The sequence below is a fragment of the Muscardinus avellanarius genome (genome assembly GCF_963383645.1).
Source record: "Muscardinus avellanarius genome assembly, chromosome: 9".
NCBI lineage: Eukaryota > Metazoa > Chordata > Mammalia > Rodentia > Gliridae > Muscardinus > Muscardinus avellanarius.
Genome location: NC_137795.1, coordinates 108,243,669 through 108,258,186, shown reverse-complemented (window position 1 = coordinate 108,258,186; position 14,518 = coordinate 108,243,669). Strand labels below are relative to the sequence as shown.

General features: G+C 60.7%; 1 protein-coding gene across 1 annotated transcript; it reads right to left on the bottom strand.

Annotated features, from left to right (window-relative positions):
- Positions 1 to 931: 931 nt before the first annotated feature.
- On the bottom strand, positions 932 to 13,688 carry KRBA1 (KRAB-A domain containing 1; the record flags this gene model as incomplete). Its single annotated transcript, XM_080701283.1, has 15 exons — positions 13,541 to 13,688; positions 13,086 to 13,205; positions 12,365 to 12,532; positions 12,164 to 12,214; positions 10,786 to 10,917; positions 10,369 to 10,542; positions 9,263 to 9,397; positions 7,553 to 7,726; positions 7,051 to 7,224; positions 4,763 to 4,915; positions 3,232 to 3,696; positions 2,509 to 2,616; positions 2,324 to 2,410; positions 1,954 to 1,998; positions 932 to 1,662 (listed from the first exon to the last, which is right to left on the bottom strand). The coding sequence occupies exons 1-15, from the start codon at positions 13,572 to 13,574 to the stop codon at positions 932 to 934; spliced, it is 2,751 nt and encodes a 916-aa protein (XP_080557409.1). The 5' UTR covers positions 13,575 to 13,688.
- Between the last annotated feature and the right edge of the window lie 830 nt (positions 13,689 to 14,518).

The window sequence follows — 14,518 nt, the reverse complement described above, 5'->3', positions numbered from 1 at the left end:
TCCTGTCTCAGCCTCCCAAGTACTGGGATGACAAGCGTGCAACACTACACCTGACTGAAGAGGGTCTTTACAGAGTAATGGAGTGAAAGGATGCTCCTGAGGGTGGGCCCTGTCCCTACCCAATTCATGGGTGTCCTGGCACAGAGGGCATCCAGAGACAGAGACATATAGGAGCCGCCAAGTGAACACAGAAACGGCTGTCCATGGGCACAGATCGGGGCCTGGGCCAGGCCGCCCCACAGCCTGCAAGAGGCTGACAACCCCTGGACTTTACTCTTCAGCCGGCTGGGCTGCGTGGCCCTTGTGAGCGGCCCAGGAGGCTACGGGGGTGAGTGCTGCTGTCCTGAGGGGGGCACAGTGGCCTCCGCCTTACTGGTACGTTGCTGAATTCTGGGAGGTGTGCAGTGGGGAGCAAGTGGCCTTGTTCCCCTGGCCTGGGGCACAGCCCAGCTAGCCATGCCCTGGTGAGGCTCCACGGAGCACCTTTCTAGAGGAGCTAGGGCCTTTCCTTAGCAGCTGTCTTTAGAATCCACATGGTAAATCCAGCTTGACCACGGGGTAGAGTTTTTCCAAAATGAGATCTGTGCCAATATTTACTCCAGGAAGGCAGGGGCCCAGCCCTCTGCGGTGTCCTGAGATCAGAAGGGGCAAGAGGTGAGGGAGAGAGCCCCGTGGCCACCCTGCAGCCGGCGACTAGGCGTGTGGCCGTCACACCAGCACCCATCTGGATGGTTCTGGATTAGAGAAGACTGAACCTGAGCCAAGAAATCCAGAGGCGTGGGGAGGGAGGCTGTGCCCCTAGTAGCCTCCCGACACACAGTGCCGGCACCTGGGGAAGGGCCAGGGTGCCCAGTTGGAGAGGGCAGCCTGGATTGGGCAAGGTGGTCAGGCCACGCTACACTTCCGCTGGGGTGGGCCATCTGGAGCAAGGCTAGTGAGCCCCCCACCGTGGGTCCCTGTGCTCACTGCCCCAGAGCTCCTCCCGGATGGCTCCCCCCCGCAGGCCACTGGGCTCCTTGGGCCGGTGTGGGGGGCTGGCTGGCACTGACCCCCCAGTCAGCAGTTCTGCACCTGCGCTGGGTGCAGGAGAAGCTACTGGGGCTGGCAAGGCGGCAGGCACTGAAGTGGGGAGGGGGCTCAGGTGGCACCCAGTGTGTCTGATGGGCGGGTGCCCGGTCAGCATGGTGTGGCAGCTGGGTGCCAAGGAGGGGGGCTGCTGGGATGGGCCACAGCTGGGTCTGGAAGGTTCCGTGGGCTGCTGAGGCACCAGGTGGGCCCTCCCTTTGCAGAGTCCCGGGGGGTTGCCAGTCTTGTAGCCTTCTGCCCGAGCCCGCAGCATCTTTGGTTGGGGTCTGGTGCGGCCTTTCTGTCTCCAGTAGGGCAGGCGTCTGTGACCTGGACCACTGGCCCAGCGGGGGCGAGACCCTGGATGCCTCTCCAGCCGGTCAACCTGGGTCCTCACAGTGGCCACTTCCTGAGCCAGGCCTGCCAGGGCCGCGGCAAGCCGGTCCAGCTTCTCCATGAGGGCGGCACTGAGGCTGTGCAGCTCTTGCTGCAGGGGCCTCCCGCAGGGGCACGGAGGGGGCGAGGCAGCTGCTGGAGGGGAAGACTTGCCGGGCAGTTCAGGTGGGCTCCCAGGAAGTGGGCTCCCCTGGGTCCCAGCTAAAACCAGAACAAAGACAGGGTCTGGGTTTTCATGCTGCAAGACCTCTCCCCACAGAGGGTCCATGTCCTAGGGTGCTCAGTGTCCTGCCTGCTCTAGGGCCTGGCTTCTGGAAGGGAAGTCCCTCAAACTCAAACTTTGATTCAGGAACACTTCTTAATTTCCATCTCTGCCTATGGTGAAGTCCCACGGTTTCTGCAATAAAACACTAAAGCAATGGACAGGAGTGGCTATGGTGAGGCTTCCTGCCCACAACCTGGACGATGAACATGGACGGTGCTACACCGGACCCGGGGCCTGGCGGTGCGGCGGGGACAGGGAGGCCACCAGCTCACCTGCAGGGCGGCAGCTTTCACGTCCAGGCCCCAGGCCCCGGGGTTCTTCACTACGCTGTGGTCCGGGACTTTCCTCCAGCCAAGGGGCAGGACAGGGACACCCAGATGCCTCTGCGGAGAGAGCACAGAATGCTGGGACTGCGACATACATCCTTTTGCCAGAGCCACTCAGACATGGAAATGTCCTGATGCAGCCTAAAAAAGAAATCACACTTTCACACAATGCTAAGACACGATGTGGGGCGTACAGTGAGCCCGCAGGCTGGCAAAGAGGCTGCGGCATGAGGCCTTGGGTGGGGGACACGTGGGGAGGGGTGATCTGCACGTCCGGCCCCAGCAAGACTCCTCTGAGGTGTGCTGGGGGGCGCCCCAACGTCCACAAGCAGCCACTCTGCCATTTTCTGCTGGGCCCCTGGACAGCGGGGAGTGCGGAATAGCCCAGGGCCTGCACCAGACAGAGGCCAGGCCTGTGAATCGAGCCATCCTCCTGCCCATCTCCCCAGCCCCTACCTCCTTCTCCTCCGGTACTGTGGAGGGGGCTGGGTTGGCAGGCACTTTCTGCACCCTCTTCTTTCCTGGGTGACTGGGACTTGCCTTCTGTGCCCTCTTCTGCTTTTCCTGCTGAGAGCAAACACTGGGTCAGAGTCCAGGCAGAGACGCAAGGCAGCCGGGTTCAGCACGCGGTGTTTCCCTCTTCTTTTTTTTTTTTTTTGGTGGTACTGGGGTTCCTGGAAGCCCTTCTACCTCAGGGCTACACTCCCAGACCTATTTTTACATTTTCATTTTTGGAAACAGGGTCTCCTAAGCCAGCGCGCGCGGCTGGCTTCGAACTTGCGCGATCCTCCTGTCTCCGCCTCCCAAGCGCGGGGATTACAAGCGTGCGCCACCACGCCCGGCTCCCTCTTTTTGATGGGACAACCTTCAAGTTCTCCCAGGTAGGAAATCTCACTCCTGATACTTCCTTAATCGACTGCCAAGTTTTTAAAATGTCACATAATAATATTATCATCGTATGCATGCATACATATGTGTGTGTGTATCACTAGATGTCTAGAGTGTCTACATATCTTTAGCTGGCTTGCCAAAAACTTCTCCTCACAGATGCTCATGTACACCATTCTGGGCCCCCTGCCCAGGGTCCCGCCGTCTCTGAAACAGCTTCCCTTAGGGAACAAACATAGAGGACTTTGGAAGTGCCAAACAGTTACTGGTGGGACAGGAGAAAGTCTGTACCCTGAGCCCTGGGGAGGGCCACGTGGCTGCCGGCCAGGGGACCCAGGCTTACCTGCACCGAGACCAAGGCATTGCCCGGGCTGTGTCTTCTCAGGGTCTTCGCCAGGGCTGCTGTCTCTGAGGGATCTGCCAGGGCAGGGGGACTGAGGGACCGGGTGCTTGTAGCTGGGAAGAGGGTCTGTCTCTGCATGGCAAACAAAGCCTGAGTCAGAACACTGAGCAGCGCGACAGAGAGCAGCTCGTGGCCCCCAGTGCCCCTGGCCCCAGCAGGCTCACCCAGGAGGGGCGGCCGCCAGAGCTCAGGCTCCAGCCGTGGGTCTTCTCCGTCTGAGCTGCTAAGGCTGGAGCTGGAGCCGGGGCTGGGGCTGGGGCCAGTCAGGCAGGCGAAGTGCAAGGGCTTCACAGGCAGGATCCCCCTCAGAGAGCTCTGCAGGCAGCGCAGCGGGGAGGGCCTGGGAGCTGCGCCTAGGCAGTGATGAGAGAGCCAGCTGTCCTCACCTGATGATGGCCAGGACTTGGCCTTAACGACTGGGCACACAGCCAGGTCCCTTTCGACCCTGCCCACACGCAGCCCCTGGACTCTGGCTGGCCCTGGACAGCTCATTCTTTAGCCTTGGGAAGTGGAGAAAAGCAAAGGCAGAGCCTGGCCCCGTCCCAGGCTGCTCTGGAGAGTCAGCTGGGAAGCTTTCTGGAAGTCTCCAGTCCCTAGAAGCCATGAGCGGTCAGGTTCCAGTCAAGCCCTGGGTCTTAAAACCAGGTGGCCCTGCCCTTGGCAGGCTGTGTCCTCACACCCAGCACCGTGCAGGGACCATCTGGTAAGGGCCAGTGGGTCAGCCATCGTAATCAGCTGGGTCATCCTCACGTCTCGAGAGACCCAGAGAAGCATGGTGCTCAAGCCACCTGCTGGGCCTGGGGGGCAGAGTCTCCTACTGGCTGGCCTGTCTCTGAGCCCCAGCTGGCAACAGGGCGCAGCCAGAAGGGAAGGCTTGCAGGCTGCCAGAGGGAGGCTCTGGCAGGTGCTTCTCTCTGCCCTTCAGGCCCCATGGGCCTCGGGCTGCCGACAGGAATGGGTGAGAATTCCTGCAGCTGTGGGGGCTCTAAGACAAACAAGTTCCAGGTGTGGGAACCACCTGTCATGCCTATCTCAGCCAGGGGACCCAGGCCAGGGGAGTGTCCACTGGGAGCCTCGCTGGCTAGCCCATAGGAGCCGCCTCCAATTGCCAGGGTCTCCGTACCTAGCCCAGCTATGTGGCCCGTGAGGAGCCCAGCCACTCAGTGCCCAGTGCCCAGACATCGAGGCCCAGGAGGAGACAGGGCGGGATGAAGGCGCTCAGTGGCAAGGCTCCGGCTCAGGCCTGTGTGGTGCAGTAGTGGAGGCTGGCCGGTGTCCATGTCCTGGACTCTGTCCACCATGTGGGTACCAGTGAGTCCACGTGGGTGCTCAAAGGACCATCTCTGCCCGGGCTCAGGTGGGTGTGGCCCAGGGCTGTTGGGGGCAGCATGGGAGCTGTCGGGCCCACCACCCAGTTACCGTCTTCGTCGGCTGTCCAGCTCCTGGGCTCTGCTCTCCTTAGCTCCCTGTCTGCTGTGGAGGGGCAGGGCCGGGCAGGCTGCTGCCTGGGCACGGGCAGCTCTTTTAGACAGTTCTCTAGCTCCTGGAGTGGGGAGCTTCCTGGCAGGCACCCTGTAGAGATGGAACACCAGTCACCACGGAGGGCTGGAGCCTGTGGACTTGCAGTGTCTCAGGGCTCAGATGGAGACTGAACCTCAACCACCTGTCGACCCCAGCTTAGAGGAGGGCCTGCCCAGGCTGGCCTAGAAGGAGCCTGCGCCATCCCGGGGAGGGGCCCTAACGAGGGAGCTGGCCACAGGCGTGTGCTCTAGGCAGCCTCAGTACACCCTGGTGAGGGTGGTGCTGCCCACCCGGCACAGAGCAGCCCCAGCGACTGAGTGTGCACACGGCTGCGGTGACTGTGCCAAGGCGGGTCCTGCAGGCATCCTTTTGTCTGGTATGACATCAGGCCATGGTGGCCAGTGCTCATGCGTTTCTAACTAGGAAACCAAACGGGTTGCAAAAGTTATTTTTGGTCCTGGGGATTGAAGCCAGGCAGCTATCTTCTTCCGCGCTACACCCCTGCCGTATTTTTTTATTCTTTATTTCGAAACGGGGTCTCACTAAGTTGCAGAGGGCCTCCCTAAGTAGCCGAGGCTGGTGGTGAACCTGCAATTCTCCCATCTCAGCCTCCCACATACTGGGATTACAAGTGTGCGCCACCTCGCCCAGCTCAAAAGCTATATTTCTAGTGACAGCTCTTGCATGTGACAGGAACCAGCTGGGCAGGAATTCCAGGGGAAGAGCCTACCAGGTGAGCACGAGCCCTGCCACACGTCTGCCTGACTTGTGCTGACAGTCCTGGGCGGGGCAGGGGTCAGGAGCAAGAGGCCGGGGAGTGGCTAAGAGCGAAGGGAATGCGCACTGGGCACGGGGCAGCGGAGGGTGCAGGGGGCTGGGCTGGAAGCTTCTGAATGACAGCGCGAGTCCCCTACACTTGGGTTACGTGAGCCCCAAGTTCAGCAGAGTGCTGCCCTTGGAGAGCTGCGCCCTGCTCAGTGTGAAGCCATCCTATGGCCACAGGACGCTATGACAGAATGCAAAACATGAGTCCTGGAGACAGAAGCACAGGGGGCGGGGGCTGCAGTGCCGCGGCCCCGCAGGAGCAGAAGCTTCCAAGGCAGGGCCGCTGGAAGGTGGACACTCAGCAGTGGCTGGTGCAGGGGCATGGCGGGGGCAGGGCAGGGGAAGGGGAGGCGTTGCTTTGCCCAGATAACCTTGTGTAGCTTTTGAATAAAAGCACATGCTTATGCTGCCGACTACAATCTAACAGTTAAAAGTCGAGTCAGCTGCATTTTGAGGGAAGCTCACACCCTGGGCTCTCCCCCTCGGGACAGGCATGGAGAGGACCCGGGCTGCAGGTCCTTTCCACTAACAGACGCAGCTCGGACACACTGGAACAGAGATGTCGGATGTCCACCCACGGGGACACGGGTTATTCAGGTGGGAAAAGGCTGAAAGGAGATGCTGGGCGGTCCTGCGGATCCCAAAGGCCCCAAGAGTGATTCTCCTGGGGGGACTGGGAGGCAAGTCGCCACACACACCTTACAGGGGTCACTACCTTCCCCTCAGCCAGTCTTCCCCCCTTTGTGACTGGGAGAAGGAAGAATCTAATGCAAAAGAAGTTTTCTCTCTTTTTCTTTTTGTAGTACTGGAGAGTGAGCCCAAGGCTGCACTGTCACTGACCTACACCTCCAGACTTTATTTTGAGACAGGCCTCACTAAGTTGCCCAAACTAGCCTCAAACCTGTGATCCTGCTGCCGCAGCCTGCCAGGACACCTGGCTGCAAAAGAAAAGGATTTTTTTTTGGGGGGGAGGTTCTGAAGACTGGACACAGGGGCTTTCTAACTCTGAGTTATAGCCCTGGTCCTATTTTATTTTTATTTTGAAATGGTCCTGCTAAGTTGCTAAGGCTGGCCTTGAACCTGTGATCCTTCAGTTCCAGCCTCCCAAGTACTGGGATTACAGGCATGGGCCACCACACACCCAGCTGAGGTTTGTAAAGAGCCCTTGAACATCTTCCTGCCCCTTCTTAGGCAAGTCATTGAAATGGCCCCTTCCCTCCAAGGCAGGTGCAGCACCTCTTCCTGCCTTGGTACCCAGCTGTGCTTGTGGCACCAGGCCCAGCCCTGACCAGGTCAGGTTGGGCTAGACAGCAGTGGGCAAGGGCTTTTCACCATGCCAGCGTCAGGCTGGCTCAGCTCACCTTTCCCAGGTTGCTGTCCCTGGCTCCCCCGAGGACTCCCGAAATCCAGGTCCCCGTCGGAGCTGCTGGCTGAGGAGAAGCTGGTGGGGGTCCCCCGCGGGGGTAGGGGTTGGGCCAGACCTTCTCTCGGGCAGCCCTGCAGGCCCAGAGGCTGAAGCGGCTCCCTGGCGGCCTCTGCAGGAAACAGCACGTTTGGGGTCACAGTGGAGCCACCGTGGAGCAGGTCCCTGGCGCTGGAATGACCCTGCGCCAAAGCGTGTCCCCGGCGTGGTTTCCCCTGGTGCTGATGAGAATCCTGAACCCCGCAGCTTGTTGCGGAACTAAGAATACGAGTGCCCAGAGAAGGTCACTTTCAGGCCGCAGAAGAACACCCAGAGGAGGAGCAGGAAGACACTAACTGCTTTCACAGGCCCAGGAGCTGTCTGGGGTGGCATGAAAGATATCATGGATGCCCAGGGAACTTCTACCATCTCCCCCACCGCAGGCACAGGGGCCAGGCGACCTTCACCGTGTGATCCTTGGGGCCGCAGGTCAGGCCTCCGAGGCCCCGCGTCTCCCAGCTGGGGGCTCCGGGTCCACGAGGCGGCCAGCGGCTGGGGCGGTGACGACACACTCGAGGAAATGCCTTTCAGACAGGCCTCCAGGGCTGCCAGTGGGGAGCTCGAGGCCCTGCTGGCTAGAAAAGGAGAGGTCACCCTGTCACCCTCTCTCGCAGGCCCATGTCCTCGCCTGCCAGGCCCCAGATGCCTTCTGCAGGGGCGGGGAGTCCTGCTTCAGGCTCCAGGGGAACCTCCTGTGGGTTCTGATGTGCTCTCTGCTCCTCTGGAAGGACGGAAGCCGGCCTTAAGGAGAGGGTGGGGACAGCCACCTGTGTGCAGGGGCCACTGCCTCAGACAGGGCCTTGCTGCAAGATGCCGGTCCTTGCACCGGAGGGCCAGGGCACGGGCCTGAGGCAGGTGTGGACCATGGGAGTCACTGTCCCAGGGGCCAGGCAGGTCCTCTTCCCTGTGGGCTGTATAACGCATCTGGGATGGAGTCCCACTGGGAGACAGGGGCAGATAACACAGCCCTCACCTGGAGCTGTGGCCCCCCAGCAGGGTGTTCGGGCCTCTTTGGTGTCTCCAGGAGCCGAGAGGCCATGGCCCGGCTGGCCGAGCTGGCAGGAAGTGGGCAGCAGGGGGCTCTGAGGCCAGCCCTCCTCCACCTTCACCATAGTGAGCACGCTGTCGGCTCCCGGATCTGCTCCACAAGGAGGGCTCTGCAGGCGTCTGGGCCCTGAGGGAAGGCAGCCATGAGAAGCCCTGGTTCCATCCACCCAGGTCTTGTGAGGTCTTTATAGGGCTAGGAGGGTTTTCCAAGGCCCCTCGGCCTCCAGAGTAGTCACCGCCCCCAGGCAGTCACCTCTCCATCACCAGGACAGACCCCGATCACACTCCTTCTTCCACTCAGGCCCTTCTGGGTGCTCCAGAGCTTTCTTTGTGTGTGTGTGTGTGTGTGGGGGGGTATTGGAGTTAAAGCTGTGGGCATTCTACCTCCAAGATATACCTACAGCCCTTTTTTATTTTGAAACAGGGGAGGGTCTTGCTAAGTTGCTGAGGGGGTCTCACTAAGTTGTTGAGGCTGTCCTCAAATCGGCAATCCTGTCTCAGCCTCCCAAGCTCTGGGATTATAGTATTGAGCCACCAGGCCCAGCTGCTCCAGAACTTTCTACAGAGGCACTAAGGCAGTCCTGCCCAATCAGCACCGAGTCAGAACGATCTCCTGGCCAGCACGCCCAGCCCTGCACTCTCAGGCTGTGTTCTGAGCTCACCTGCACTGGTGAGGAGACAGGCACAGAAGAGTGAGCCCGGCCCAGCACACCTGACGGGAACCCCAAATCCCAGTCACACCACCCGGCCCAAACACACGTGACAGGAAGCACGACTCAGTCACGGCCGAGGGTGTCCTGGGCTGCGACTCTGTCTTCCATTGGTCTCCCTCCCTCCCCACCACCCCTTCCTTTCCCACTTTCCTTCCTGTACAGAGGCCAGTCTGGAAAGTCATGGAGTGTTAAGTGCCACTCCGGCATCGCTCCCCTCATGCAGGCAGTGACAATTCCTGCCTCTGGCCCCTCAATGTGGGGTGTCTGTTGTGCAGGACCTGCAGCCCTGCTTCGGGCAGGGAGGATAACGGGTGGCGTCCAGGGCTGTCCCGCTCAGCCAGGGCCCTTTACCTCCAGAATTCCTCTTCCAGGCTCCTGGGTCCTCTTGCGGCCACGGGGCCCCTGCCCCTGAAGGGCTGGGATGCCTGTCCTCGGTCTCTTTCAGACAGTGGAGAGGATGGTCCCCAGAAGCTGCCTCGGTCTTCACTGAGGGAAAAAGGCCACGTTTCCACCTGAGCCCAGCCCTCATCCTCCTGACAGACAAGGGGCACCCCAGCGGTGGTCATGGGCTGCGGGGCCAGCAACCTGGAGACCTGGGTCTTCCTGGGCCTCATTCGACCTTGTATGGGCCACGGCATCTCGCACCATTTAAAAATGCCTCTCAGCCGGGCGTGGTGGCGCATGCTTGTAATCCCCGCACTTGGGAGGCAGAGACAGGAGGATTGCGCAGGTTCGAAGTCAGCCATGCTGGCGTAAGAGACCCTGTTTCAAAAATATAAAATAGGTCTGGGAGTGTAGCCCGGAGGAAGAAGGGCTTCCAGGAACCCCAGTACCACCAAAAAAAAATATATAATAATAAATAAATAAAAATAAAAATGCCTCTCAGCACACCTCCCAGAGCAGGGCGGGTGGAGGGGAGACAGCTCGGAGCGTCCCCTGGAGGGCCAAGCTTAGGAAGTGGGCTAGCAGGCCATGACTCTGGACAGCGCCCTGGTCCTCAGCGGACTCGCCTCCAGGAGGAGCAGGCTGTTCTACACACGTGTACATGGGTGGCAATTGCTGGGTCAAGCTCACCCCTACCCCTGCGGTGGGGGTCACTGTTCCTTTCCCAATGCTGACGTCGAGGCTCAGAGCTTCGGGGCCTCTGAAGCGTCAATCCAGACTGGAGCTCCCCGTGTCATCCACGCCAAGACCCTCGCCAAGTGTCAACAGAAAGCGACACGGCGGTGCTGAGCTCTTTCCTGGGGCCCACGTTAGGGGGAGTGAAGAACAGGGGACCAGAGACATGCGAGCTCCCTTTCACTCCCTGTCCTAATGCTGTCCTTAACAGAGCCACCCGGCTTCAGTTGCGACACCAGGGACAGGGAGCGGCCACGCCGGTCATGATCCTCAAAAGGGAGACCATGTGGAGGTGCAGAAGACCGCCACACAACGAGGCCCAGGACCCTAGGACCTACCTGGACAGGGTGGGTTCGCCGGCCCCAGGTCCACTCTGGTCAGCCATGGCGCACCTGGGTCGGGGAGAGGAAGCGGCAAGCCTGGGGCTGCCTCAGGGTGCTGGGGCCCGGGGACAAGGATTAGTTTCAGACAGTTGATGAGGCCTTGCAGGGGGCTGCTCCCAGGGGAGATTCCTGTGCACACAAGATCAGTGAGGTCAGCGAGACCCTGATGGGTAGTGGGGGACCTGCAACAGTCCCTGGGGTCTCCGGGCAGCTGAGAACCACCCAGGGGAACAGACAAGGTCTGTCTGGTTGAGCTGTTAGGAGGTCCAGGTGGGGGAGCGACAGGACCTCCTCCAGTGAACTAACAGTCCCCCTTCCCAGCCCCGGGGGGCTCCAGAGTGCGCCCCACCCTCAGGAAAGCCAGCCTCTCACCAGTCTCTGTGGCCCCTCTCTCCTGTCTTCGGTGGCTCTTCCTGGGGCCAGGGCTACAGGTGGGAGGGCTAGGCTCCTCGCCTGGGGCTCCTGCGCCTTCCCTCCCCATGGGCCCCGGTGTGCTGGCAGTTTCTGTTGCAGAAGACAAGGAAGGCTAGATCTGGCCCGGGCTCCACTCTGGGATCAGATACGCTCCTCCTGAGCAGACTTCTCTAGCTCCCCACCTCTGTGGGGACAGCCAAGTCCTAGGAACTGGGACCTGTGGGGCTAGCTTCAGAGGATTCGTTCCAGGAGGGCTGGGGGCCTTTCCTGTTTCCTTCCAGTTTTACTGTAAATACCAGGACTATTTGCTCTGAATGCCCCTGGACCCTTCCTCCCGAGCCCAGCCTCAGAATCTGGCTCAGCGAGTGATGCCTGGAGTCTCGACACACGGGCCACAGTCTCCTATTCCTGCTTCTCCACTCAGGGCACGTGGAGCCCAGTGCACTGGGGCCAGGAGACACCTGGTGCCAGAGGCTGGGAGGGGGGTGGTTTGTTGGGGAGTGCTGGTCTTATTCCATATGGCTTCAAAATATTTATAATAAAAATAGATACACCAAATTTGCAGGCATTTTAAAAGATAAATGAGACCCCAGAGAAATTCTGGTGGCAACTCTCGCCTCCTCTGCTACTCAGGTTACTTTGAGGGGGGAGTCTAAGAAGTAGACCAGGTACACACAGGCAAGCTACCGCCAGGCCTGCATGTTAAAAGGCAACGACGGCCCCATGTGCAAACGCCCATGGTCCTCGGCTATCAGGGCTGGGGCGAGGCCACCCAGGACCGAGCCTATGGCTTCTCTTTGGGGTGCAGGCATGTTATGTTGCTCTCCCAGTGACCTGTGCCCATTTACCAGCAGAGTAAACTGAGCCCTGGAGAAGAATGAAGAGGGCACAGGGCCCAAGTCCTCTGACTCCAGAGACCTTGAAATGCTGGTTGGCTCCGCCCTGCTGGGTAGAAGCACTGATGAGGAGGGGCTGCCCTGCACCTGTCCAGGTGGGCCACCAGAGGATGAGGGGCCGGCGGGGCGGGTCGTCGGACAGGACAAGTCTCTATCACCCAGCTGCTGTCGGGAGTTGGGAGACATCCACTGCTACGATGCCCTGACATGGTTCCAGTGCGGACGCTTCACTGCCACATCTGTCTCACTAACGATGACCAGTGACCTATACACTATCCTTGCCGAGCTCTGAACCTTGATCCATAGTCACGGTCGTGTCTGCTAAAACGTGAACTAAGCCTCTCGAAAGCCACATCCCACCCACCCCGTGCCATCAGCCTCTCTCCGCTCCCTCCCCGGGGCAGGAAGGGGAAAGGACAGAAACCTAGGTGTTGGGTCACCTGGGTCTCCAGAGGCCAGCCAGATGAGGCTCAGCTCCACCCCCTCCTCATCTGCACACAGGGACAAACACACTGCTCAGCTCCCACGCAGGGCACAAGGCCGCGGAGAGAGGCTGGGTCCGCGCAGAAACCACCACTTGAAAGCCTGTCCCCTCCATGCCCCGGGAGCCAAGAGAGGCCAGGAGCGGGGCTGCACCTCACCTTGCGCTGCTGACTTACCCGCGGGGCTCACTCTCTCCCCATCCAGGCTGGCTCCCCTGCTCTCGGGGCTGTCCTCAGGGCCCTCGACTTTCCCCAGCAAGAACTCTGGAATGTCCTTCACCAGCTGCACCAGGGCGGTGAGGTGCACGCTGTGCTGGGGCCGTGCTCCTGTGGAGGGTCGCAGTGAGCCCGCGCCCTGCGCCTGCCCAGCCCAGCACCACACTGGGCCTCTCAGGTAACCCTCTGACCACGGGAGGAGCAGCCCCGTGAGGCACAGAGGACTGGGCTTCGGCCAGGGGCATGGGAAACGGGAGGGAGCGGCATGGGGAACGGGGCTCCCACCCTATGCTGCTCAGCTCTTTCCCCATCTTTTTTAAGGGGACGCCAAGGAGGGCTGACTCACCATGCAGCCCAGCCTCCCCAGCACCCCTAAACTTGCCCAGTGGGGTCCCATGGATGCCGTAACTATCTGAGGAGCTACAGGGGTGGCTGGGATAAGGCTTCCGGTGGGTGGGGATGCTGACGTGGGGGAGTGGTCTCCAGGGTGGCCCCAGGTGTCTTGAGCACTTTTCCCCAAAACAGACAACATGTCCCAAGCTCCCAGTCCCCAAGGGGTGGAGAAAAAGTCAGGCAGAGGGTCCTGGGTGGTCACCTGAGGGATGCAGCCTAGGGTCCGAGCCCATGAGTGGAAGGGAGCCCAATGTCTGCCCAGGGGACTTACCCTGCAGGCCTCCCCCTGCAGGAGGATCCTGCCCTTCATCAGTCTGGCCCTCTCCCCCTGTGGCTCCTCTGGGCTCTGCAGGTGACAGGAAGGCAGAAAGGGGGAGTAGCTCAGCTGTCCCTGGGGAAAGAAGAGGGGACAGTCACCCTGGGACATCATGGCCCCACCCTCCCAGAGGTCTGCGGTGGCCCAGGCACCTGTACACCCCTGCTTGTGCTTCTGTGCTTGTTGGCGTGGTCACCCAAAGTCAGGGAGCCACAGAGTGGCCAGAGCACCCCCCGGAGACGTACAGGACCCGTTACAGCCCATGGGAACAATGACCCAGCAGAGAGGCCCCAGCCGGCACCCCCCTCAGCGCCTTCCTTTCAGATGAGGAGAGTAGGGCCCGGGTGCCAGGGAGTCCTGGGACCCCAGTACTGGGCTCAGGCGCCCGCCCTCCTGTGCCGGCCCCTCACCCACAGACACCAGCATCTCGTAGTTCTCCCGCATCACGTCCCGGTAGAACTCCCGCTGCCCCTCCTCCAGCAGGCGCCACTCCTCCTCGGAGAACCGCACGGCCAAGTCCTTGAAGCTGACGGGCACCTGTGGGCACAGTCTCGGGGTTGGCTGGCTCCGCGCCAGCGAGGCCCAGCCCAGCTCTCTCTGGTGGACACTGGGGAGCCCGGGGCAGTGGGAAGTACAGTGGGGCCTGACACAGGAACTGGCCAGAGGCCGCGCTCGGGGTCAGTGGGGTCCCCAGGATACTTGGTGGAGTCCCAACAGCCGGCACCTGGGACTGTGACCATACGTGGAAAGAGGGACACTGCAGGTGTGACTAGTTAAGATGAGTCACTCCTAAGTACTGTGGTCCCTAAAACCAGGTGACAAGTTAACAAGAAGAGACAGAGACCAGAGCATGGGGCAAAGATGGAGAGGTGGGAGTAATGCAGCCACAAGCCAAGGACAGTGTGGGGCCGCCAGAGGTGGGGAGAGACAGGAAGGGCCCCGCCTGGCGCCTTCAGAGGGAGCAGGCCACCAGTGTCTCGATTTCAGGCCTCTGGCCTCCAGAAACACCAGTGGATAACTTCTGTTGTTCTAAGTCCCCCCACGGCCCTGTTACAACAGCTTCACGAAACTACTGTAAGTCTCACGTCCGCAGCTATTATGGACACGTTTCTTCCCTGGTCCTCTGCTGGCCAGGCTGGGTCCTGGCTGCCAGCTGCTGGCTGTACCCCAGGCCACCTCTTGGCAGAGACCTCCTTGTAGGTCTCATTTGCCCTTCGTGGCCCCACAAAGCCACCCAGCACAGCTGCACCAGGCCCACACACGCACTAACCTGCGGGGAGGCCGTTCCCACAGAGCCCTTAGGCCGCAGCCACCCAGCCAGCCGTCCCTCCCCAGGCTCCTGGCTGGCTTTACTCTGTACCCCTTGGGGTGGAAACCCATTACACATG